At 39.4% G+C, this 27496-nt stretch overlaps 1 protein-coding gene across 3 annotated transcripts in view; it reads left to right on the forward strand.

Moving 5' to 3' along the window:
• Positions 1-22284, forward strand: part of LOC114664880 (pentraxin fusion protein-like) — a 39618-nt gene extending 17334 nt beyond the window's left edge. Inside the window, exons 1-4 of one of the 3 annotated variants that reach the window (XM_028819186.2) lie at positions 2332-2450; positions 9416-9475; positions 18252-18323; positions 21445-22284. In XM_028819186.2, coding sequence (XP_028675019.1) covers positions 18260-18323; positions 21445-22052 — 672 coding nt within the window. In that variant the 5' untranslated portion in view covers positions 2332-2450; positions 9416-9475; positions 18252-18259 and the 3' untranslated portion in view covers positions 22053-22284. Of the gene's footprint in view, positions 2451-9415; positions 9476-15837; positions 15919-18251; positions 18324-21444 lie in introns of those variants that run through there. The other 2 variants (XM_028819179.2, XM_028819195.2) reach the window with 2 other exon arrangements.
• The last annotated feature ends 5212 nt before the right edge of the window (positions 22285-27496 follow it).

Here is a 27496-nt window from a genome sequence, read left to right on the forward strand (position 1 = left end):
ACAGTTTACCTCCTCCCTTTTCTTATTTTTTGACATTGTGAGTGCATTCTGGGCCTTTTCTCTCTTCATAGTCTGCGTAGGCCGAAGCCTGTTTTTTAGTTGCAACAAGGCAGACTGTTTTCTAGGCCTCAGAGGTGTCCCGAGGCTACATGTTGGAGACAAAGCCTCATTTTAAGTTTAAAATGCAAAATGCCCACACTAGAGAAACAAACAAATATAATGATCATCCCTGTAAAAATTAAACCAAAAAAGCTATTTTCAGCCCAGAGATTATTCAATTGAAGTGCATCAAGAAATGCTACAGTGGCTCCTTTATACCAACAGCAATTCAACTGCTTTGTGCCTCCCTGGAACCGTGACAGCCAGGATTGTCTCAAGACGCAAATCTGGGGAAGGCTACAAAAAGATTCTTGATGCATTAAAGGTCCCCAAGAGCGCAGTTGCCTTCCTAATTCTTAAATGGAAGAGTTTTGGAACAACCACAACTCTTCCTAGAGCTGACTAAGAAGTGGTTTGTTAAGAGAGGTGACCAAAAACCTGATGGCTACTCTAGCTGAGCTCCAGAGATTCTCTGTGGAGATGGGAGAAACTTCCAAAGGTGGCAACCATTACTCAACACTCCACCGATCTGGGCTTTGTGACAGAGTGGCCAGACAGAAGCTTCTCCTCAGTAAAAGACAAATAGAAGCCTGCTTGATGTTTACAGAAAAGTGCATGAAGGACCCTCAGACTGTGAGAAACAAGATTCCGTGTTCTGATAAAACCAAGATTAGCATCATGTTTGGAGGACACTAGGCACTGTTCATCATCCGTTCAATACCATTCCAGTGGTGAAGCATGGTGGCGACAGCATCACACCATGGGGTTGCTTTTCAGCAGCAGGGACTGGGTGACTAGACAGGGTTGATGGAGAGCTTACTGGAGCAAAGTACAGAGCAATCCTGAATGAAAACCTGTTCCAGAGCACTCTAGACCTCAGACTGGGCCAAAGTGTCATTCTTCCAACAGATGAAGCAAAGACAATACAGGAGTGGTTTATGGTCCACTCTTTGAATGTTCTTGAACTCAATCAAATATCTCTAAAGAATATTTAAAATAGTTGTCCACTGTATGTCTGCATCTGACCTGACAGAGCTTGAGAAAATCTGCAAAGAAAGATGGCAGAAAATCCCTAAATCCAGGTGTACAAAGTTTGTTGCATGAAACCTAAGAAGGCTGTAATCACTGCAAAAGGTATTTCAAGAAAGTACTGAGCAAATAGTCAGAATACTCAGTTTTTTATTTACAATAAATTGGCAAAAAGTTTTCACTTTGCCTTTCTAGAGTATTGAGTGTTGCTTGATGATGAAAATAAATTAATTAAAATAATTTTAGCACGAGGCTTCATCATATGTCAGCCTTGTCGAGAGGTTTGCTTACCTCGGCAGTGACATTCAAGTCTCTGGTGACTCTTCCTACAAAGTCAGTAGACAGATTGGGAGAGCATGAGGGGTCACGAAGTTGCTAGAAAGGGGTGTGTGGCACTCCTGATATCTATGCCAAGTCTTTAGAGTCCTGGTGCTACCTGTCTTGCTATATGGTTGTGAGACATGGACGCTCTCCAGTGACCTGAGACAAAGACTGGACTCCTTTGGTACTGTGTCTCTTCGGACTTTGTGTCAAATGAGCAGTTGCTCATGGAGTCCCGAATGAGGCACATTACCTGCATTGTGAGGGAGTGTCAGTTACGGCACTACAGCCATGTCTTACGACTCCCCAAGGGTGATCTGGCTCGCAGGATCCTCATTGTTGAGGACCCTAGTGGCTTGGCCAGGCCCAGGGGATGCCTACATAACACCTGGATGCAGCAGATAGAGGTTCATTTCAGGAGGGTGGGACTGGACAACGTGTGTCTGCCTGGGGGGTTGCCAACCAGAATCCTGTGCTGTTTCATTGTATGGTGGGTGCAGCAACGTGCTGTACCAGTGCATACTCCCCAACCTGACCTGACTTGACTTGACCTGACCTTCATCATAGCAAAATGTGAAAAAGTGAAGTGGTCTGATTACTTTCTTAATTTGTTATATAAATGGAATATCTCTTTAGTTCATTTGCTATTTGCTACTAATTTGAAGTTCTTCTCGTTGAGGCAGAAAGAGCTCTGTAATCGTGTGGCCCTTTCTGTTCAGTGGGGTTTGAGTGGAGATTTTCATGGAGTATTCTTGGAACAGATTGCTGTGCTTGGCTCTGCTGCTTTCATTTGTTGAGTTGTTTGCTGTTTGTTTTGGCTTCCATTGCAGTTCCACTTTCCGTCTGTTACTAACCTCTGTATCACTGACCCACTTTGTAAATACTGAACCCCTCATGAAGGTTATTAAAACAAGAGCACAGTATAAACCGGAGGAGTTTTGTTAATCTGTACACGTCTCCAATGTTCTTAAGTGGGGATCTCAGTCTATTCCAGCAGAAGGGTAAGTGGGAAATGTTTAGTTTTACTGAGCTTTGAGTTACACACACACAGAAACCAAGGACTTTAAGTGACATCTTGATTTAGTTTCTTCGCTGTCAGTGATTCCATGCTTCATGGTGGAAATTTTGTGAACTGTAAAATTTAAACGAGGTGAGACTTTTTAGTCCATCAAGCCTGTTTGGTTATCTAATGGCTGATTGCTGTCCCTCACACAGCAAAACCAGTAATATGGGAACAGAATCTGAGACTGCAAGCCATGTAGGTCTGCAGTTCAAGTGAGTGTTGCATTTTGTAAAAATATAAACAAGAAACTAATCTGGGCTGAAGGAGTGTCTGTTATAAACAAGTCATTGTTCCTTGAGTTTTGCATTATTTGGGACACTTTTGGTTACAAATTCCTTTGCCTACTGCTGTTCATACCTACCTGATAGACTGCAAGATCCTGCAGTGGCTCCTCAGAGCAGCTCAGATTAGCATTGGAGTCACACAAACAAGATAAGACAATCCCAAAAACTGGCAATCGTGACATCACACGTGGCACACTTCCTGTTGTCACGCAGTAGCAACCAAGATGGCAAACATAAACAGATAAACAACAAAATGATGGCATCCATACAAAACAAAATGGCACAGCAATAAGATGTGAAAAACGTTCATCATGTTCAAAATGAGGACTAACGTGAAAACAAAGTTCAGATTCTACATTTTCAAAAACCTCAACTGGATCATAAAACATGTAAGAAGAGTTTCCAATAAACCCAGAAAAAATCTTAACAGGACGGTTACTTTCATGCACATCCAGTTCTAATATTGTTGCACAGATGATGTAATTCGGATCAATTTCCTGCTACAGCCCCCGTGCACCCTACTGTTGTGACAATGACGAGCACACCTCTTTGACTTTGGTTGTCTGGCCCACTTTGTGCCATCGCCTGATAATAGCGCTACTTTTGATTTGCCTGAGATCATTAGAGTGGAGATGTGTGATGCCATGTTATTTAGGATTTGATTCTGTTATTTAGGATAGAGGTTGGGTGCAGTTAGAATCTAAATCTTTTATAAAGTAAGGGGAAAAGCTCACTCTCACAAAACAGCTGTAGAATTTCAAGTTCTTGTCTCCTTGACTATCAATTTTTATTTTCTTGTGGCACATTGGCCTCTTACTGCCACCTGAATATCATTTAAATTCCACCACAGACTTGAGCATTTTTGATAACTGTGTGCATGACTCTACATTCTCAATTTAGACCTTTTAAATTTATCATTTTAGGCATCACAAATCACACTTCATTCAGTCCAGTCTTAATGAAGTGTTTTGAGAGCCTGATGTTGGGACGCATTAAGCATAATAATCCAGATAGTCCTGAAACACCTTCAGCTTGTATATCATCCCAACCAGTCCACAGAGTAGGCCATTTACCCAGCACTTCATGCCATCCTGGTATGTCTGGATAATACAAACTGTCTCCAGTGCTTTCTATACCATCCAACCATCCCTGTTAAGGGGTAAAGTCAGAAATATTTAGGTGGATGAGCCTATGGTGTCCATTCAGGCAGACTGGAGTTTGTGAGACTCATGGACTGTGTGAGCAACACTGGAGCACCACAAGGAGCAGGTCTGTCTCCTTTTCTCTTTACTCTGTGCACTTCCAACTATAAGTATAACACCAGGTCATGTCACTTGAAGATATTCTAAGATGATTCTGAACTTATGGGGTGTATTGCTAAAGGGGATGAGACAAAGGAGATGAGTCAGGTGTAGAAGTTTGTTTCTCAGTGCAAAGAAAACTGTCTGCACCTTGACATCAGTAAAGCCAATGAATTAAATTTTTCCACTCTAAAAAGCATCTATGTCTGGTCACTATTTAAGGAGTGGATGTAGAGGTGGTCCAATCCTGCAAGTACTTTGGGGTCCACATTAATGCCAGGATGGACTGGTCTCATAATACAGAACTATATAAGAAAAGGCAGCACAGGCTCTTCTTCCTTAGGAGGGTGCGCTCCTTTAATGTGGGCAGTGACACCCTTTACATCTTCTACAGCCCAGAGATGGCCATTGTGGTGTGCTGAGCTTGTAACATCACTTCAAGAGAGGTCCACCAAATCAACACGGTAAAAGAGCAGGCTCAAATATAGGAGGACCCTCTGGTGGTCTTAGCAAAGGAGAGAATTAAAACAACACTGAGTGCCATTATGAACAATGGTGCATATCTTCTCTGTGACACAATAACACAGAGAACTTTCAGCCAAGAACTTATTCAGCAGAAGTGTGTCAAGAAACGCAATAGCAATAGGCCTGTATAGTGCTTCACTGGGACTGTGACAGCCAAGTCAAAAGTTTTCTATCTTTTTAGTCATTCTGGTGTCTGTTCAGATCATAGTTGTAGCTGCAAGAGTGTAAGGTGAGTTCAAGCACGGGTAAAACACGTGGCGAAAGAAATCTCTCAGTCAAAAAGTTCATTTAAAATATTTAGTGAAAATTCAAAGCAAACAATCCACGTAAGAATAAAGAAAAAACTTGTTACACACGTAGAATAAAATGCAAAAAAAAGAAAAAATGTATCTTCTCTAAACTTATCTTTTCTTGTAAAACTTTGTTTCTAAACTTAAAGATTCTTAACTTCTTCTTCTGTACGCTTTAAATGTAAAGCGCAGCACATCCAATTAAGTGCTTTGCCTTACGTGTTACTTGGCACACAAGGCACGAAAGGCACGATTTAAAACCATGTGCCCTCTACACCTTACACATGGCAAAGCTGATAACTAACTGAGAATAATGTTTAGTCAGAGAAGCTAGAAATAGCTAGAATATACCAATTCAATTCAACTTATGGGGGTTAAAAATTATGCACTATCCATCCATCCATTATCCAACCTGCTGAATCCGAACACAGGGTCAGGGGGGTCTGCTGGAGCCAATCCCAGCCAACACAGGGCACAAGGCAGGAACCAATCCCGGGCAGGGTGCCAACCCACCGCAGGAATTATGCACTAACATTTAGTAAAATATCTATGTATCTTATGTAACTAGCAAATGGCTCTTAAAATAGTGTTTGTGTTTATTTATTGACTAACCATGTGCGCCCAACTACGTTGCGCGTGTTAAAGTTGTCTGTGAAGGGCTCCCTGTTTAAATGCGTCTGCCAGTCGTGAACTGGGCCCTTCGTCACACAGCATTATGATTTTTTATAAGGGAAACAAAATTACAAAACAAAACCCTTGGACATTGATTCGATAGGAACAGCCTACTCAGAATCACTGTCCGAATAGTAATTATGTGGTGGTGGAGGAGCATTTCTGCTTCTCTCCGTTCACAGTCCATCTCGTTTTCATGACGCTGTCGTTTCCTCTCACGATCTCTTCTCAACCTTTCTCCAGTCTCGCAGGTTGCTTTGTGGCAATCCAAAGAGTAAGGAAGAACCGATGCTTCTTTCTTGAACTCCAAACGCCGACTGATGGAAAATCACAGAAGTGTGTCCCACTTATATACTCTGACTGCCGACTCCAAGAAGTGGGTGAAAATTCGATTTGGACGAAGTTCTGCCAATGACGGTCGATAGAAACACAAAAAACCACAGTCTCGACAACGAAGCAGGTGTCAACGCCAGATCTAAACACAAAGCACGGTGTTGACGTCAGATCTAAACACAAAGAGTGGTATCAACAGTGTTTGTAAATAAAAGTAACAACCAAGGTGTTGTGTATTCAGCTAGTACAAACAGCACGTAGTCTCCTTTAGTTCAGTCCTCTTTAATCACCACACTCCAACCTCATCCAACGATCCTCCCCCTCACTTCCTCTCCTCCTCCATCACTACTGCCCTCTACTGAACACAGCAGGAACACTACACAAGGCAGTGAATTAGCAGACAAACAAAGATCAAGATCCAAATGAAGATTATATATAAAGATTTATTTATTTGGTTATTTATTTATATATCTACCTATATATTTGTTTATGTATTTAAAGAGTTTCTGTAAAACACCAAATTTCCCCCTGGGGCCATCTAAAGTTCTATCTAAAATTTTTCCTATGAATAGCGAAATTACTCCACATATGGCAACATTCGCTCCCCCTTTTTTGTTACTTCACGCCCCCCTAGTTTGAGAACTGCTGGCCTAAAAGCTTTTGTGCCTCCAGGCTTTTCTTTTCAGGCTCACCAAACTGTGTACAATTTTCTATGTAATGTTAGTCACCTGCAATCTCATTTACAGAAAGCTGTTGGACTTCAGACCCGCTATCCCTATCTATTAGATTCTAAACTTCATATGATATTTATCTTAACAATAAAACATTAACCTGAAAAAAATGTGTTTATGCTGATTTTGGGTTAGTGTCCCAGAACTAGGTCTCTGACTGATAGAAACTTTCAAATTTGGCACTATGTCTTTTTCCCTAACTTTCCATTCCTCCTGCAGTGCTTCTCTCAACTATCCAGTCTTTTCTTCTAATCATTCCAGTTCTTCTGATTGGTGTTATGCAACTGTATAAGATTTAGTCTAGTAACAGTCCTCACATCTGTCACTTATGTTTTTTAGACCATAAGTACTTCTGGTATCACCTCCTATTATCCTCAGGAACATTTCCAGACCAGGAACAGTTAGTTATACTATCATTTAAATTAATATGACATTCATTGCAAAGTGGTTACATGTTAAAAGCTACACTTTTTTTGAAAAATAACAAGAATTAAATATATGTCATATTTAAATTATTATACCATTGAGAGATTAAAGGAAAAAATATAATAAATGTTCCATAATGTTAAAATCATCATTTGTAAAGACTACCAATTCTAAAACTCTAACACTAAAGCAGTGCAGAGATGTTAAAGTAATGTACAAGAAAGCATGTCACACTTCAAGACTTTCTAGGATCAACCCCGGTGTGTTCCTGTTATTACGTACTATGCAGAGCTTTTAAACCACTAGCACAAATAAGGATTAGAAAGAAATAAGTTATGGCAGTATTTGTACGTACTTAGTAAAATAATAAAGAGTAACATATATTAACAGATTCAATAATGAAGTGCACTCAGTCTCTTTATTATTATTATATAATAATCCATATTACTTCTTTACCCACTAGGAAAATATGAAAAATGCTAAATGTTTTGAAATTGACGATCTGCCAGTATAATAGACTCATAAAATTATACAATTTGAGATGTCTAGTTTGGTACTCATGATGATGATGATGATGATTTTCACACAAATGTTTGTGGTTTCATCTAATGTATATAAAGTCAGTTTATTTTCAGTAGCACCGTGGGATCATCCAAGGTGCGTCTGTTCCTTGAAAAATAAGGAAGCTTGGATTGTCTGTAATAAATCGTTAAAGAACAACCCAGACCCACTGGTTTTCCATGATGACTAGAGGATTGCAAAATTCAACTTTATATACAATTAGCTGAAACCAAACATTGCAAAGTCAACCTGCCACAGTCAGTGCCTGAGCAGTGTGCAAGCAGCATCAACATGTAGTGACAGTAGATTAAGTTACTGAAGTCTCCCAAACGTCCTAGGCACAATATACTGCACTCGTGTGTGAATAATGGCAGCAAAAAGCTAATCAGAAACTGAATATGTGAATTATAGATCATTTATAGCATCAGTGCCCAGGTCAATCCTTTTAAATGACACTGTTGTAATATTTTGATGAAGGCAAACTAATCAGTAGGAGTAACATCGGGGTATCACACCAGTGACAGAACCTGCAGCTTTTTTGGATTGCTAAATGCGCAATATATGAATAAAAAATGTATATTCTAGGCAAGTGTGTTCTTGCATTTTGTCATTCATCATCCTCCAACCTGTTATATCCTACCACAGGGTAACGGGGGTCTGCTGGAGCCAAACCTAGCCAGCACAGGGCGCAAGGCAGGAACAAACCCCTGGGCAGGACGCCAGCCCACCGTAATCTTGTGTTTTGGTTGCTGCCAAAGGTGCTTCAAATATGACATTCACAAACTACATTTGCTTTTTTTAATGTGAATCATTCCATTAATATTTAGTTATACATTGCACAAATTCAGAACTGCTGCAGCCTCCCTTGTTGGCCTTGATTGATGCTATCGACAATCGGTTTTCAGAGATGCTTAAATCTTATAAGTGCTCACATAATCAAGCCAATCTTGAGTTAACTGGAAACACTTTGCATTTGTGGAACTGAATGAGCCTCAATTGGACAACAACACTTCAAGCACATTTTATAGAACACCACACAGGTTACCTGACTGGTATTCAAAGGCCAGTTGGTGTCCCTGAGCAAGTCTTCATAGCAGCATTAAATGTGACCAGGGGGCGCAGGACTGGCTGTCCTGAACAATATGTGCCCTCTACAGTAGTTGCTATGATTTTCCCAGGACTTCATTCCTGGCTTTAGTTTCTTTTATTTTTGTTTTACTTTGCTGGTGATTTTTTTTTTTTTTGTATATTATGTATATTGTGCTCATTCCTTCATTTTTGTGTTCCCTGTTTTTCAATAATTACTTTGCTGATTTTCATATTTTTTGTCTCTTAGTCATGCCTATATAGTTGCTTATCTGTTTTGTTAATTGTGTGATGAACCTAAGGGGCCGGGTCCTCCTTATATTTCAAAGGTCTAGCTGATTACACTGCCTTTTTAAATTCCTGTGCTGAGGCATTGGTTCCTGCTCATATTGTTCAGTTCAATGTTCATGTTTACAATCGCTGTACATTTTTTTATTCTTGTTACTTTTTCATTTGATTTTTTATTATATTTGACTCTTTTCAGCATTTTGATTTTTGATATTGTTTTTGTAATAGTTTTTTTTTTTTTTGACTCCTTTTGAATATATTTTTATTTCTATTGGAATTTTATTATTTGTTGTGTGATTTTTTTTTTCATCCTTAGGAGTTATAATTACTTTTTGCATTTGTAATTTAATTTGTTTGACTTAATAAATGAAATTAAGTATTTGTTTATCTTGTTTTTTTGGACAAGGGCTATTGTAATCTGCCAACAGAGAAGAAATATGCCAGACTGCAAGGGTCATTTTGCAAGGTAACTAGAAGATAAGCATTTGTCAAAAAGATAGGCCAACGTCATTTTCAGAAAAGCAACAAAGATAGTGTCAAAAAAAACCAATAAGTAAATTGAAACTGAAAAATCTTTGTAACACACATGCTGTTTGATTCTGAATTTCACAACACTAACCTTTATACTGTTTCACCTGTGAGGTCATGTGGCACACAGTTCTGGGGCCTCATGCATAACGCAGTGCGTAGAACTCACACTATAACATGGCGTAAGCACAAAAAAATCCAGATGCATAAATCTGTGCGTTCGCCAACTTCCATGTTCTTTCGCTATATTAATCCCAGTCAGCATGAAAAGTAACGCACATGCATGTGCCTGCTGTCCTGCCCCAACTCCTCCCAAAATTACGCCTCTTTGAATATGCAAATCAATATAAATAGCCCTTAAGCTCAGCCTTCTGTGAAAAGACAATGGCAAAAGCACGAGGGAAAAAAGAAGAATTTCAGTGAATACCAAGTGGGGGCAAGGAAAAACGTACAATTTGTTGGTTTAAACAGTGATATAATCAACAAAAGGAAGTTGATCGAGTGACATAGAATGTCGGAGAAACTCGAAAGCTCAAGTTCACAAAGTCGCACAGTGCCCGAAATAAAAAAGAAGTTGTCAGATATCAAAGTCGCCGTGAAAAGGCAAGTCGTAGCCCACCGTCTGAGTGTCATATGAAAGCTTATTAGGGTACAGAAAAAAAAGCAGTGGGAAAAAAGCACGAAATGTCAACTTTAATCTCGAAATTTCCACTTTAATCACGTAGTTTATTTTGTCATTAGAGTAGCACATCATAAACGTCATCTTAAAATTGCTTAATTTACTAGTTTCTCAAATCCCATTGTAACTAAAGTAGCACATTAAATGCTTTGTTTTGTATTTGTTCTTCTATTGTGCTCTTTGTGTGTGAATCACTACGTGCTTCCGGGTTTTCTCTTCCTCCGACAGGACACAGAATCCATTACATTCATGATATTACAGCTCTCTGAATAATTAAAATACTGAGTTGTATACTTGATATCATTTTCATGATGGTAGGAGTTAAAGCATGTTATTAAACATGGGAACACAGTGGCGCAGTGATTGTTCATGTCTCACGCAAGATACTTGCTGCGCTATGTGCGACCTTTGATTAAATAATTTATTGAAGTAGTACTGTCTCTTTCAAACGTACTAACCCCCAATTCCTGTCCTTTCTTTTCTTTCTCCAAATACCCAATCGCCACACAATCAGCTCTGTAATAAACGTTAAGCCATCTGTAAGCTTAGAACGCCGATTCTTCAAAACGTTTAAGGAACATTGAAAAATCCTCGTAGTGCATGTTTAATTATTCTACCCATCTATCCTTCTAGTGTCGCGCCAGTCCCAGCAAGAATACAGCACGAGGTAGGAACAAACCGTGAACGGAGCGCCAGTAGCTCACTAGCGCTGCGGCAACATGTCCTCACATGTTTATTTATTAACAATATAGATTATTTAAATGAAGTTAAAGTTTTATCTGTATAATATAATAAACATATTTTGCTGCATTTCATCGTAAAAATGATATCGTCAACATATGCAAATATCTGCTTTATAACGTGACTTGCAGTGCAAGTTTGCAGTGAGGTAATTGTACTTATAAGTACAAACAGTTCTATAAGGAGCACTTGATGGACTGATTGAGTGTGTTTAGAATTCTTGGGATGAAACTGTTTCTGAACCATGAGGAAAGGCTCTGAAGCATTTGCCGTGTGACGCAGTTCAAATAGCGAATGGCTGAGGCAGCGTGTGCTTGATGCTGTAAACCGATAATTCTCTTTCCGATCAGCTGCTGTAGATCTGTGATTCCACACTCAGATACAGTAATATAAATACTCGGAGTGGTGCCGTGAGAGTAATATGGAAAAAGATAATCCACTGTGGCAACCCCTAGCGGGAGCAGCTGAAATAAGAAAAAGAAGGCGCAGTGAGAGTAACAACACCAAAGCAGCTATGGTATTTAGAATATTTTGGCTATTCCCTGGACCATTATAGTGCTACATGTTAATTACAACCAGATGCATTAAACTAATAAACAATATGCGGTTAATTTCAATGTATTTATAAAGCCGCGTCATGAATGTGGATGTAAAAAAGAAAGGGATACCACACAGGAACAGTAGCGTTGCTTTGACATTGGATGCCGCCAATGCAAAAAATTGAAAAAATTGCAACAAAACTGAACTCCTGAAAATTGGGACTAAAATGCAACTTAATAAAATGAGTTCCTTCCCAGTCCATCTTGGCAGTGATCTCATCAGACCTGCCTCTACTACAAAGAATCTTGGTGTCATTTTTGATTCCTCCCTCTCTTATTCCGCCCACATAAATCACATTAAGAAACTTTCTTACTTTCACCTCCGTAACATATCCCGTGTTCACTCCTTCCTCTCCTTCTCTAATGCTGAGAAACTTGTCCATGCTTTTATCACATCCCACATCGATTATTGTAATTCCCTACTGGCAGGTGCCCCTTCTAATCTTATATCACAGCTCCAGCTTATTCAAAACTCGGCTGCAAGAGTCCTAACTCGAACCAGCAGCAGTGAGCACATCACACCCATCCTGCTCCGCCTTCACTGGCTCCCTGTGTCCTACAGAATCGAATATAAAATCCTACTAATAACCTACAAAGCCTTAAATAACCTCGCGCCAAACTACATCAGTGACCTTCTCCATCACTATGCGCCTGTCCGCCCACTAAGGTCCTCTGATTCTGGCAATCTTGTTGTGCCCCCCACTAAGCTACACTCCATGGGTGACAGGGCCTTCAGCTGTATAGCGCCCTGACTCTGGAATGACCTACCAAAATTAATCAGGTCAGCTGACTCCAGGAATTCTTTTAAAAAACAACTCAAAACTCATCTGTTCAGGAAGGCTTATAGCTCTACTTGACTTTATTACCCTTCTCTCAGTTTACTTCTCTGTCAAGATGCTCATGTAACCTGTATGTGTGTGTGCGAGACCATCAATTATGTTGTCTGTTAAGATTTTTCTCTGAATTCACTGTCATAATCTTCTTTATTTACTTATCTGGTTTGTACAACGCCATATACTGTATACCCTGCCATTCTTTCTTATATTCTGTAAGTACCTTGAGCATGGGAAAGGCGCTATATAAATAAAATGTATTATTATTATTATTATGCAAAACCGAGTGGAGAACTTGCATATGCCAGGGTATGAGCTACTGTGAAAATGTGTGTGGCTTTACACCAAGTTTAGGCTTTATATATTTCAATATTTAAACTTTAAATATCAATTTTATTTTTAAAATAAACCATATCTTAATTAGGATTTTTTAAACAGTTCCCATTTCACTTCAAGTGTAGGCCCCAGGTCTGTTTGGAATTACGGCCTAGGACTTTTTTAGGCTTCTTTGTAGTTTTAGGTCCTGACTTCATCACACTACTGGTCTGGATGTACGTTAACAAAGTTGTTACCAATCCAACATTTACAGGGGTAATATTTGTAGATTACAGTCGCATTAGCAACCTTGTATTAATAAGGCACATCCTACATGCAAAAGGACTACCAGAAAAAATTGTGTCTTTCAGCTCTTTCAGTTCAATTAGTAAAATCCTCTCAGACCTGAGTGATTTTATTACTCTTTAATTCATTGAAAACCTGAAGAATGTCTTACTCTGGAATTTCAAAAATATCTTTCCACAAAGAGTTCTTACGTTCTTCTGCTGTAGGCATGCCATTAATTTGTTAACTTATAAAAATATGGATGAAATATTTATTTAGTTCATTTGCTATTTACTACATATTTTCAAATAATCTACTTGTACATTTCTGAGACTTATTATATTCTCTTTATTGCTTTTGTTTAAAGCAGCACTGGAAACATTGTTTGCCCTCATTAATATAATGAGCTTGTGATCAGCCATTTTATCTTTTTTGCTATTACATTCTATATAAAGGTTAATCAAAAAACATCACAATTATACCAGATCAGGTGAGATTTTATATACAAATTCAAAACAAATAACAGCAAGGTCAATTTTATTATTAGACATTACAATGTCTAATAATTTCACTTCCTTTCTTTCAATTATATTTTACTTGAGCACAAAAGATTTTCACATTCTAACAAACTTTCAAAACATAGCCAGCTTAGGGAAATAATCCTTAGCTTTGTGATGTTAAAAATCTAAATGTCCAGAATTAATGAAGCCATGGAATTCACAATCAAAAAAAAACTTGTATCCATGGATATTTATATCAAGATTGGCATGTTTTGTAACTGCTAACCCTTCATCAGGGCCAGACACACTGACACCTAAAGATATAAATTGTGTGCTTACTTACATCGTATTAAAGCTTATGCATTCCATATTTGCTCATGGTGGGGTATTCACAACAAAACATTACCAGTGGTAATGAGTAAACCCTGCTGAGTTCACTTCATCTCCAGTTTGGCGAAATCATGGAAAAGTTCTGGAACTTCACCAAACTCGGTGAAATGCATTGATGTCAATTGGAAAAGAAAAACTGAGCTAGCTTTGAGTGGATTATTACCATGGAGCAACGTTCTTTGAAATGTCCATGACAACTGGGGAAATGTCTGCCAACTATACTGGGACCTGAGCTATGAGGCAGCAGTGCTAAACTTTAAATTAACATGACCTCCCTAAAATAAAATTAACAAAATTAAATATACAGTACATTCTTGTAGACAGTAGCAGACATGAACCATGAATTCAATGAGGCTTACCACGTACAGTTTCAATAGCGGGTATTCATCTGTCTCAAATCAAATAGTAGAATTTATTTTTTCCCTGATGCTTTTACTCGTTCACTGCCACTGCTACCTAAATAAGCTCAACACTAAAGCATGAGGATTCTTCAGACCTTTCTGTTTGTAACAACTACACAGAACTCTGGTGTGAAGAAATACATGTGAGAGAGATAGATTAAGGGTTGAGGAGCATATACTGTCGACGATTTAAAATAAATCAGTTTGCACTGATACAACGGTCAAGTTCATGAAAACACTTGATAACCAAGCAAGAGCAAACAGAGTAATTTATGTAGTCTGGACAGGAAGTAGGCAGAAGAAATGGGGTGAAGTAAAAAGAAGGTGATAGAGGTGCAACCGGAAGTGAAGTCAACAGGGACAGACAGATGAAAATGAGAAACTTCTTCATTTATTGGGATGATGTTTTCGTGCGTAGAATTCAAGGTGCGTGATGTCTTTGTTCTTCCTTTTTTCTGGCGAGGAAATGAGAAAAGCATTAATACGCTGCCATAAACTCCCTTCTGGTATGTTTTCACTCTCCATAGGGCCCTTTGGCTGCCCCCTAATCGTGTGTGTGTGACCCTGGGTAATACTATTAAAGGAGTAGGCTCAGTATTACACACGGGTCACAAACATGTCCTTACAATAGGACCTTAATTTTAAGACACAAATACACAACATATTTCTGGTTTCTTTCTTCATTCCTTCTGTTTTGTGTTTGTGTTTATATGTAAGTTTTCCACTAATTTCTAGCCCACTACTAGGATCAGTATTATATGCACTTGGGGTTGGTGATTAGGCTTAGGCTGCTAAAAGTCTATGATATCACATTGGCTTTGCAAAGCATCATGGTACACCACAAAAAAAAAAAAAGTTAGTTCAAGCCTGCCATACAGCGAATTTCCAGGAAAATATTTACCAAACAAGGTTACCAGTAAACACAGTATATTTGCTGTGAAAAACACTTCACAATATTTGTCGATTAACACTCATTTCCTGCAGTACAAGATGTCCCACTATTCTTAAACACTCCTGAGGTAAACAGGCATCATGTTTACTTACAAAGGACACCGAGCGTCTACTGAAAAAGCACTAAGCTAAAGTTAAGTTCTTGTGTGTCCATAACCACAGTGTTTTAACTAAATTGTTAAGAGTTTCTTAAAACCAGACAGACTGAGGAATGTTATACAATATCGTTAAATAAACGAGCTCCCAAATTCCCACCACAACATATAGAGCAAGGGTTTACATATAATCGCTTTATTTTCTATTCTAAAGGGCAAATCTGAAAAATTATCCTGCTGTTGTTTGCTTTGAATTCAATATAAAGAACCCTTTTCAATTGCTCTCTGTAATTATACAGCTCTCTTTTTTAGGGTGTGCTGATTTTCATGAAGAGTCTGTTGAACAGATTATTATATTTGGCTCTGCTGTTATCACTTGTTTACTTGTTTGCTGTTTGTCTTGGCTTCCATGACAGTTTCAATTTCAGGCTATTACTAGCCTGCACATCACTGGCCTGCTTAGGTAAATATTGATTTTCTTATGACGGTTATTAAAACAAGAGCATGATATAAATGTGAGGAGGTGTGTTAACCTTTACACATCTTCTTTTTTTTACCTGAGGGAGAATTCCCAGTCCATTCTTACATGACGGTAAGTGGGCAACATTTAGTTTTATTGAGCGCTGTGTTACACACAAATAGAAATCAATGACTTGAGATGCCATGTTGATTCATTCTCTTCACTGACACAAATTCAGTGCTGCATGTCAAGAGCTTTTTGAACCCAAACATTTAAAGAAATTAAGAACGTAAGCTAGACAAATGAGGTGAGACCTTTCAGACATTTCGCTAGCTTGCAGCTGATTGCTATTCGCTCAGGCAGCAAAGCCCAGTAATGGTATGTGGCAAGTGACAGACCATTGCCACATTTGAATAAGATTTTTTTTTTTTTGTTCTTTATTTCACCTTATACAATTTCTTGTATTAGGAATTTGTTAGTTTTCGCATACCCCTTGGGGTCAGAGCGCAGGGTCAGCCATTGTACAGCGCCCCTGGAGTAATTACAGGTTAAGGGTCTTGCTCAAGGGCCCAGCAGAGTAGGATCTCTTTTGGCAGTGACAGGGATTCAAACCAGAAACCTTCTGGATACCAGCACAGATCTTTAGCCTCAGAGCCACCACTCCGCCCCAAAGATTGGCAACATTGAGGGCACAATTAGTCACAAATGTCAATGCCTCATGGTGCTCATAGCTTTCTGGTAGACTGTGGGGTCATGCAATGTCTGGACAGAATAGCCCTATGTCATCACTAAAGTTACAGTCACAGGACAAGAAATTTCCATCATCTTGGCATCCAGCAACAAACTGTATGCAAGATGTGATGCAGTGGGAACAACACCTATTGTCTCACTGCAGGGTCAGTGAAATGCAACAATAGAAAGCATGTGAAATAGCACCCCAGCAAATGCAAGACAATGCAAATCCTGTCATTTTGCCTGTTTTGCAGGTAAACAAATAAACCTTTAATTGATGGGGTAGGGGGAGGGATAATCACTTAGTGCTGGGTTCGCTTCCTGGGTCCTCCCTGCGTTGAGTTTGCATGTTCTCCCCGTGTCTGCGTGGGTTTCCTCCCACAGTCCAAAGACATGCAGGTTAGGTGGATTGGCGATCCTAAATTGTTCCTAGTGCGTGTGCTTGGTGTGTCCTGTGGTGGGCTGGCGCCCTGCCCAGGATTTGTTCCTGCCTTGTGCCCTGTGTTGGATGGGATTGGCTCCAGCAGACCCCCGTGACCCTGTGTTAGGATATAACGGGTTGGATAATGACTGACTGACTGACTGACTGACTGGCTACTTGAGATGGGGTGCAGCTGTTTTGAATTTACTGGGCCGCAAGTTGAGGCCTGAAGAATAATTTTGGATACAAAGCCTCACTTTCTGCAGTGGTCTGGCACCCTGCCCAAGATTTGTTCCTGCCTTGTGCCCTGTGTTGGCTGGGATTGGCTCCAGCAGACCTACATGACCCTGTGTTAGGATATAGTAGGTTGGATAATGGATGGATGGATGGAAGCCTCACTTTAAGCTTGCGCACCAGGCAGATCTTAGCAACTTTATTTGACTGCGTACACATCTTAAGATGGCTTTTTCACCACGACAGTTAACTCGTTTTAATCTAACAGTCTGCACAATCCCCAGATCTCAATCCAAAAAGCATGTTCAGGTTAAGGTTTAATGGGACTTCTGCAGGAACAGGGTGAGCATGGATCACAAATCTCTAAGAAGTACTTCCAGCACCTTGAAAGATCACAAAAAGAGGCCACTATGTATGTATTTTACACTGGTCAAATATATAATACGGGTTAGACAAAAATAAATGTTGGCATAGTGAAGACCAGTCCTAGCTTCCATGGTGACCTGGGGCCTCATGTATAAACGGTGCGTACGCACAGAAATGTTGCGTACGAACGTTTCCACACTCAAATCGCGATGTATAAAACCTAAACTTGGCGTAAAGCCACGCACATTTCCACGGTACCGCATACCCTGGCGCGTGCACGTGCGTTACTTTTCACGCTGAACGGGATTTATGTAGCGGAAGAATGTGGAAGTTTGCGTACGCACAGATTCCTGCATCTGGATTTTTCTGTGCATACACACATTCCCGCTTTTGTGCTTATGCCATGTTATAGTGTGAGTTCTACGCACGGCGTTATACATGAGGCTCCTGATGAAACAAATTGCTATTAAATCTGCAAGCACTGAGGGCGAGAGTCAAGTGTGCCAGTCACAGGACGGGCTGTGTGTGTGTGGTTTTTTGATAAAGGCAGCAGCAGCCTGCCAAGAAAAAGAGAAAACTAAACAAATGAAAATGCTGCAACAAAAGAGAAACAGTACAACTCTATAGACTTACTTGATGTTAAAAGTCAAGTTGATTGTCGATGTGAGTTTCCTTTAGAATTTACATTTTCTGCTTTTCATCTTTTGATCAGGAAATAAAATGAAGCCGACTCACTTTGCTTTATTCCTCCTTGTTTCCTGCGTCAGTGTGTGCTGTGAACAAGGTATGTGTTTTAATAATGGCTCACTTTGTGACTTTTGTAAGATTCCTATGAAGTACATTGCATAATTTTATGCTGCTGTGTTCTTGGAAATATTATTTGCACTATGTCAGTCACACAGGAGATGAAGAAAGCTAAACACAAAATAATTATAAGACTACGAGTTTTGTGCCACAGTGAAGTATGAGTCCTGACCAAAATAGGTGAAGAGAGAATAATTGTTCAGAAGAAGAAAATATTAAGGAGGTTATCTGGTTCTTTTAAGGAGTATTGGATGCCTAAAATAAAACCAAATGATGAGCTGAAATGACAATATAAAGAACCCATCCAGACATAAAAAGGACTGGAACTTACAGGGTACACAGAAGGGTGCTGGTTGGTCATCTGGGTGGAGAAAGAAGGAAAGAAAGACAGAAAACAAAGTGGCTGGATGATGTGATCGATGACCTCTAGAAGACTGGTTTTATTATTCAGGTCCAAAATGTACAAAAAGGGGTTAAAATTGTCTGAGTACTTCAAAAAGAGGCCTAAAAACTCCAATAAAGGCCTAAGGGCTAACATCTCATTAAGGGGGAGGGGAACCATAAGATCCCTGGACCACCTAAACAAAATCTTTAACTGAAATTGAATTTATCTAAATAAGAGAATGAGCAAGCAAAACCAATTTAAAGAAATTCTCAGCCCCCAATTTATTTATTTTTAAATATGTTACCCTGTGTAAAACACTACTTATACCAATGAAAGCAACCACAGTAATAACAACTTTAGAATGTTGTCTGAGGTTCTGACAATAACAACGATGATACTCTCAATGAAAATTGTAATTAAATAAGGCAAACATGTTTTACAATGAAAATAACCACAACAATAACTCAAAATCTATACTAATAAAAGGCAAAGCCCTCACTGACTCACTCATCACTAACTCTCCAACTTCCCGTGTAGGTAAAAGGCTGAAATTTGGCAGGCTCATTCCTTACAGCTCACTTACAAAAGATAAGCAGGTTGCATTTCGAAATTCTACACGTAACGGTCATAACGGTCGACAACGTCCGCCATGTTAAACTTTCTTATTTATGGCCCTATCTTCACGAAATTTGGTAGGAGGCTTCCCTGCGCTAACCGAAACCGATGTACACACTTATTTCGGTGGTATGACACCACTGTCGGCCGCCATATTGAACTTTCCAATGGTCTTTGTTACTTAATGGGCCCATCTTCAAGAAATTTGGTACGCGGGTTCCCAACGCTAACTGAATCCTACTTACGTACGTATATACGTCCATAGCCTGCAGCTCGGTCCACATTCTGAATCCTCCAGGCACTCCTGAGCATAATCTAATTTTGAAGATTGGGGCACCAATAATGTTACTGAGAAACTTACAGCCACCGAAACTTTGTAATGGCACGAGACTTCAGGTCACATGCTTGCAAAAGAACCTAATTGAGGCAACTATTTTTACTGGCGGTGGCTCAGGGGAGAGAGTTTTTATTCCTCGCATCCCCATTATACCTTCTGATCTCCCATTTCAATTCAAATGCCTACAATTTCCAGTAAGACTCTGCTTCGCAATGACAATTAATAAGTCTCAGGGACAGACCCTACAAAAGGTTGGCATTGATTTGAGGCAAGATTGCTTTTCACATGGCCAACTATACGTTGCATGCTCAAGAGTAAGCTCAGCACACAGCTTGGTCATATTACAACAGGAGGGGCGAACTGACAAGGTGGTATACAAAGAGATCCTTAACAAGTAATTATTGGTACATTTTCCCTCAGTTTATTATTTAAAATTTTAAAGCAGTACTTCGCCGCTGCGAAGCCCGGGTATTTTGCTAGTATTTTATAAAACACATGTTGAACATTCTCTTAGATGCACACCATAATAGCAATAAAATGACAGTAATCTGTTAAAGAATACAATAGATCAGAAGGTTCTTCAAATAAATTCTGACAAATAATTACCGTATATATTCACGTCTAAGCTGGGTCTTGAAACCCGAAAAATCGATCATAAAATCAGACCCCGACTTATATGCCCGTTCAAAAATGTGACCCTTATTTTTTTTTTTTTTAAATCTTCATGCCTCCTCCAATCTCGCACCAGTTTCTCAGACACATTGAATTTTGTTACAGCAGTGCAGTTACCAATTTCTTTTCCAACTTCAACGACTTTTAATTTAAAACCAGCTTCTTATTTTCTTCTGGCCGAACGCTTCATCATAGATGAGGGATGCTCTTATGATAAAGGTGTATGAGGGTGTGAGATATAAAAAACACAAAGCAGTGCAAACATCACTTCGGAATAGTTTGGGTATTACCGTGTGGTCATGTGGGCACAGTACATAGAAAAAAAGGCTGTGTGCTCTGTGGTCACACTCTCAGGTGGGCATTGGCATATCATAATTTCTTGGATCAATACCATGAGTTTTCCACATTCAACTTATACGACCAACATTATAAAATCCTGATAATTACATGGTAAAATCAAACCTTGACTTACCCACGAGTATACATGGTAATTCAAACAAATATTCATTGATGACATCCTGACAGGAATATTTTCCAGAGAAAGGTTAATCCCAAACTTTGCAATTTCTACTTCTTTTCTCTCAACCTTTGGTTGGAAATTCAGTCTTTTTTATGTAGCGTTATATTGGTTCAGTAGCTTGGTTAAACAGGAGATGCTAGCAGACCACAAAAAAACCTGAGAATCCTGAAACCTGAAACAATTCCTTGGATCAACAATGGCAAGAAGCAACTTCCTGCAATCATAACTGGGAAAAGTGTGGTAACCAATTATAGAGATCACATGGTCAATTGATGAATTATTTAAATTACCTAAATAAATATTACCAAACAAACGTTTGTGTGAATTGTTCAATCAATGCCCCCTTTGGCCTAATACTTTGTTGATGCTGAAGATCTAACCCTCACCATGAAAAGTATGAGAGAATCAAGAAAATTAAAAGACTTTTTCATGGCACAGTACATGTCACCTATTGCCAGCTTCATGATGTGAAAACGATGTAGAAGAGCACTTCAACTATTGTTGATGTTACATGGTATTATTTTTAGAAGCTTTGAATAAAACTTTAAAAGGATTTTGTTTGTATTTCACAGGTCTTCAGAAGAAGTCTCTGATTTTCCCTGAAGAAACTAACAGCAGTTATGTGAGCCTTCATCCAGTTAAGCCCATGAGCCTCACAGCCTTCACACTTTGCATGCGCCTCGCTTCAGAGTTACGCAACAAACGAGATACTATCCTGTTTTCCTATTATAAGTCAGGAGATGCACTAAATCTGTGGAGTGAACCTGGAGTTTTTACTTTGTACTTGCTTAACTCAACTCCTGCAAGTTTCAGGGTTCCTCAGCTCAGTTCATTCTGGACAAATCTATGTGTAACATGGAAGTCATCATCTGGATTGACTACCTTTTGGGTGAATGGCAGGAGGAGTGTCAGGAAAGTTTATAGACAGGGACACCAGATTCAAAATGGGGGAATTGTAATTCTCGGTCAAGATCAGGATAGATGGGCGAGATCATTTGACAGCACTCAAAGCTTTACTGGAGAAATAACCAACGTTCATCTGTGGGATTATGCGTTATCATCTGATGAAATATGCAGTGCTAGTGAAGGATATACTGAGCCCCAAGGGAACGTAATTGATTGGAATTCTGTGGAGTATAAAGCAGAAGGAAATGTATTAATAGAACCTATTAATGACTAGGACTCTAGCATGTAATTTTGTTTTTTCTTAAATGCGGGAAATTAATTTTTGTAATTTTTATCTCATTTGTGCATAATGTTCCTAAATAAAGAAGTGGCAACTCTGTGCCAGAGTTTCAAAATGTTTTCATCTGATAAAATATATGCTGCCAATAATCAACATGCTTAACCCAAAGGGAATGCGACTCATTGGCTCTCTGGAAACGTTTTAATAAAAGCAGTTAATGACAAGGCATCTGGTTTGTAATTTGGTTCTTCTGAGATGTTGTGAATGAATTTCAGTCATTCACACCAACCTGTGTGTAGTTTTCCTAAGCAAAGTCCTGTACCAGACTATCACAATCTGACGCTGACAGAGATCACCACCAGAATCTCTCAATTGGAACATTTCTGCATGGGCTTTTTGTCGAAAATGTCAAAATTCTTTTTTGTTTCCCAAAGTGTTGAAAACATACAACTAACAAATGTATAAACACTCTATATGTGATCATTTTGAAGTGCATGACACAGTTAAAGGCAACAAAGTACCTGCATTGCTAAGTCAAGCTGTTTGCAGTAAGTGTTGCACTGCTCTCAGCACTCTCATTGTCACTTTCTTTTGACAGCTCAAATCTTCATCTGACAGTGCAGAATGTGAGTTATGAGCAATACACAAATACACATCCTCTGTGGAGGATTTCTTTTGATGAGAGCCACTTGTTGGTATTTGTTACCACACTACAAGGAAACGATTGCCTGAAGTGTAGATGACTCAGTTTATCTCGTGGTCTCTGTTAGTCATCTAGTGGATAAAACTAAATAATGCATTGAAAGGTAACTTTTCTTAACATTTAAACTTCCCTATGCCACTGAATACAGGTTTTTCTTACAGAGACACCCCAGAGAGTCCATGTTAAAGAACACAATCTCCAGCACTATCATGCTGAGCACTGGCACCCCACGGGGCTGTGTACTTGGCCCATTTCTGTTCTCTCTGCTGACTCAAGCTGTAAACAGCACTAACATCATCGTTAAGTTTGACACTCTAATGTAGGGTCGTATCAGCAATGGGGTGGAATCAGCTTAACAAATGGACATACAGCAATTGGTGGACTGGTGCAAGTGCAACACTTTGTCTCTTAATGTGGAAGAGATGAAAGAAATGATTGTTGACTTCTGGAAGGCCACATCTCACTGCACATCGAGGGCTCTGAGGTAAAATTGGTCAAGAGCACCAAATTCCTTGGTGTCAACCTAGCAGCTGACCTTACTTAGTCAATTAACACCACCTCCATAGCCAAGAAGGCACAACAGTATATTCATTCCCTTCAGCAGCTGAAGAAGGTAAGCCTATCTCCTCCCATTCTAACCACATCCTACAGGGGCACTATCAAGAGCATTTTGACCAGTTGCATCAGTGTTTGGTTTGGGAACTGCAGTGTCTCTAAACATAAAGTCCTATAATAGACAGTGCACACAGCAGAAAAGATCATTGGGACCTCTTTGTCCTCCATTAAAGTGATCTTTACAAAGCATTGCAGAAATGGAAAAAAGAAAAGAGATGATTGTTGACTTCAGGAAGGCCCATGCTGTCCACACCTCACTTCACATTAAGAGCTCTGTGGTGGTACTGGTCAAGAGTAACAAATTCCTTGGTGTGAACCTGGCAGCTGACCTTGCTTGGTCAAATAACACCACATCCATCGACAAGAATGTGCACTAGCATCTCTATTTCCTTCAGCGGCTAACAAAAGCAAGCCTACCTCCCCCCATCCTTACATCCTACAGAGGCACTATCAAGAGCACTCTGGCCAGTTGCATCAGTGTTTGCTTTGGGAACTGCAGTGTCTCTGACCATAAGATCCTACAATGAATAGTGCACACTGAAGAAAAGATTGGTGGGACCCTTCTGCCCTCCATTAAAGAGATCTTTACAAAGCATGGCATCCACAAATCCTATAGCATTGTGCATGACCTCTCACACCCCTCTCACAGTCTGTTTGTTCCATTGACATCTGGCAGAAGGTACTGTAGCATCTGAACCAGTTCTGCTAAGATTTGCAACAGCTTCTACCATTTGGCTGTACAGATTCTGAACTCTGTGTTGTCCACCTACCCTCAGATCTGTTCCTAGTAACAAATTTATATGCAGCACATTTGTTACAGGGGTGGCACGGTGGCGCAGTGGGTAGCACTTCTGTCTTGCAGTTAGGAGACCCGGGTTCACTTCCCGGGTCCTCTCTGCGTAGAGTTTACATGTTCTCCCCATGTCTGCGTGGGTTTCCTCCCACAGTCCAAAGACATGCAGTTTAGGTGGAGATCCTAAATTGTCCATAATGTGTACCTGGTGTGTGTGTGCCCTACGGTGGGCTGGCGCTGTGCCCAGGGTTTGTTTCCTGCCCTGCGCCCTGTGTTGGCTGGGATTGACTCCAGCAGACCCCCGTGACCCTGTAGTTAGGATATAGGGGGTTGGATAATGGATGGACATTCGTTACACTTTTTTTATTATTAGCTGGTGTTATTTATTTATTACTGTCTATTTTAAATCATTACTATCTATTCACGTACCTATTTATCTATTTATAGTTTAGTATAGTTATTTACCAGTCTTGGACTTGTCCTTTGAATGGTATTTTGTGCCACTGTTTGCTACAATACACTTTTGCAAAGTTCAGCAACTTTCCAGATTCATGATTTCATGGTTTGAGATCAATATGAATCACCTTCCCTTATTTGTTAAGGTTACGTTAGAGTTTATGTCCTAACTCCCATTTCAACACCTCCATCTCTAATTTTAAAAAGATTTTTTTTTCATTAACCTTCCATGCAGTGTACAGGTCCACATTTACTACAGGCAGCCATTTTCTTGGCTTGGTTGCTAGAACAGTGTGTTGTGTGACATCATCATCATTGGGGTGTTTCCCAATTTAATAAATTATAATAATTTTCGTGATTTACATTAATTTGTTTTTTTCATTTTAGGATACATCTTCATGGAGGACTGAACCCCAATTTTTAGTTTTTTCTTTCTGAAAAGAGTTTGATTTCATTTTTTTTATAATGCTATTCTTTGATAAAACAGAGATGTTAATTGTTGGAGGGAATGATGCTGATCACAACAATATTTTGTCATCATTTAACTCAGTTGGAATCACCATTAATTTTACTGAATCAGCCTGCAATCTAGGAATTATCATTGACTATAGCATATCATTTAAAGCGCATATTAAAATGTTGTCCAAATCATGTTTAATCCATCTTAAAAATGTTGGGAAATTAAGGTGCTTTCTAAATAAACAGGATTCTGATAAATTAATTCATGCATTTATTTCTAGTAGGATTGACTACTGCAATGTGGTGTTCACTGGATGTTCAAACTATTCTCTATACAGTGTCCAGTTAATCCAAAATGCTGCTGCAAGAATTATTACAAGAATAAAAAAATACGAACACATAACTCCAGTTCTTTAAATCCTCACACTGGCTCCCGGTTAAGTTTAGGGCAGATTTCAAAATCCTCCTTTTAACATATAAAGCATTAAATGGCCGAGGTCCGGCTTACTTGTCTGAACTTATCATGACTTACAAACCTGAGCACACATTAAGATCTCAAGATGCCAGTCTGCTTATGATTCCAAGGATTAATAAAATAACAGTGGGAGGTTGAGCTTTTAGTTACAGGGCCCCTAAACTGTGGAATGGTCTGCCTGCTACTATAAGAGATGCCCCTTCGGTCTCAGCTTTTAAATCCCAGCTGAAGACTCACTACTTCAGTTTAGCACACCCTGACTAGAGCTGCTGATTAACTGTACAGACTGCATCTCTGTTGTTAGCCATTAGCCATAAAACATAAGTAACATGATAGTTATAATTTGTTACTAACTCTCACCTATTTTGTTTCTCTGCTCAGTACTCAAATGTGGCACTTGGTGCCACAGCCCACCTGCCAAGTTGTTTTGCCTGCCTAAGGTAAAGTCATCTCTGATGGAGGATCACAGGAATTGTCGGAAAGAGGGGTCCTTTCATTGGATTGGCTAGCCCATCAATTTTTCAGCTGTGGAATGACCAAATGGGACAGGCAGCTTGATGGTTGAGGGCTCCTGGACTCTAAAAAAATCCAAATCGTATTATGGGATATCATCTACTGTTAAATTCTGGTCTGTACTTGTAAAATTTTTATTTTTATACTGTATTGAGGATTTGTTCTGTTCTGTGTATTGTATTGTATTGTATTGACTCCCTTCTTTTTGACACCCACTGCACGCCCAACCTACCTGTAAAGGGGCCTCTTTTTGAACTGCCTTTCACAAGGTTTCTTCCAAGGTTTTTTTTTTTTTGGGAGTTTTTCCTTATCTTCTTAGAGGGTCAAGGCTGGGGGGCTGTCAAGAGGCAGGGCCTGTTAAAGCCCATTGCGGCACTTCTTGTGTGATTTTGGGCTATACAAAAATAAATTGTATTGTATTGTATTTGTTATTCCTGCGGTGGGTTGAGGATTGGTTCCTGCCTTGTGCCCTGTGTTGGCTGGGATTGGCTCCAGCAGACCCCCGTGACCCTGTGTTCAGATTCAGCGGGTTGGAAAATGGATGGATGGATGGATGTATTTGTTATTCCCTGTTATGTTTCAGCGAGGGCTGTTGCCATAACTTATGTTTATTTATTATTTTAATCTTTTTGTTGTTTTTCAAATATCATTTTGTGTATAATGCTGTTTTCAGTTTGTTTCAATTTGATGTGTTAATTATTGTTTGGTTTGTTCTCCTGCAAGTGTTTTTTGTTATCTGCCCTGTCCCCTCTATGTGAAGCCCAAGGAGGTGGGGCTGCCTAATTGTGCAGTTGAAAGACTGTATCCAGCAGTATAAAATGAGAGCCTGCTGTGCAGCTTCTGCTCTTTGTTTATTTGGTTTGGATTCCTGGCTTTCATGATTTGCTCTTTCTCAATGACTTTTCTAACTTTTGAGCCCTGCTTCATTTTTAAGGTATGGCTTTCTAATTTGTGTTGTTTGGATTTGTTTCCTTTAGGATTTTGCCCTTTTCAGACAAAACTTTTTTACTCTATTTTCCTGCCTTCTCTTTTTGTATTTTTTTTTTATTTCTTTAATAAATTCTCTAAGGACCTACGTTTTTGTTGAGTTTTGTGGTGTCCCTCTCCTCTATTTAGGGCATTTGTGAACTTGTGATATTTAAAATGCATAGACCATTTGTTAGGACTGTTCAGGCTGTAAGCCTGCCATTTGAATTTTGGAGCAAGTCTACCTGGGGTGAGGCCTATCCAGTGGATCTAGACATGTAAAGAGGACAAGTTTGTCTGAGTCTGTAGGGTGCTGTAGGTTGAAACATCACAACATGTAGAGGCTTCAGCTTACTGTTATAGCTGTACTTTGAGCTTCCAAAATGGTTGTCTGTGTTTTGTGAAGTTTAAAACAACAGTCTAGATCCACTGTACTAATTCACATCTTTATTTAAAAA

Source organism: Erpetoichthys calabaricus, chromosome 1, assembly GCF_900747795.2.
Source record: "Erpetoichthys calabaricus chromosome 1, fErpCal1.3, whole genome shotgun sequence".
Classification (NCBI taxonomy): Eukaryota; Metazoa; Chordata; class Cladistia; order Polypteriformes; family Polypteridae; genus Erpetoichthys; species Erpetoichthys calabaricus.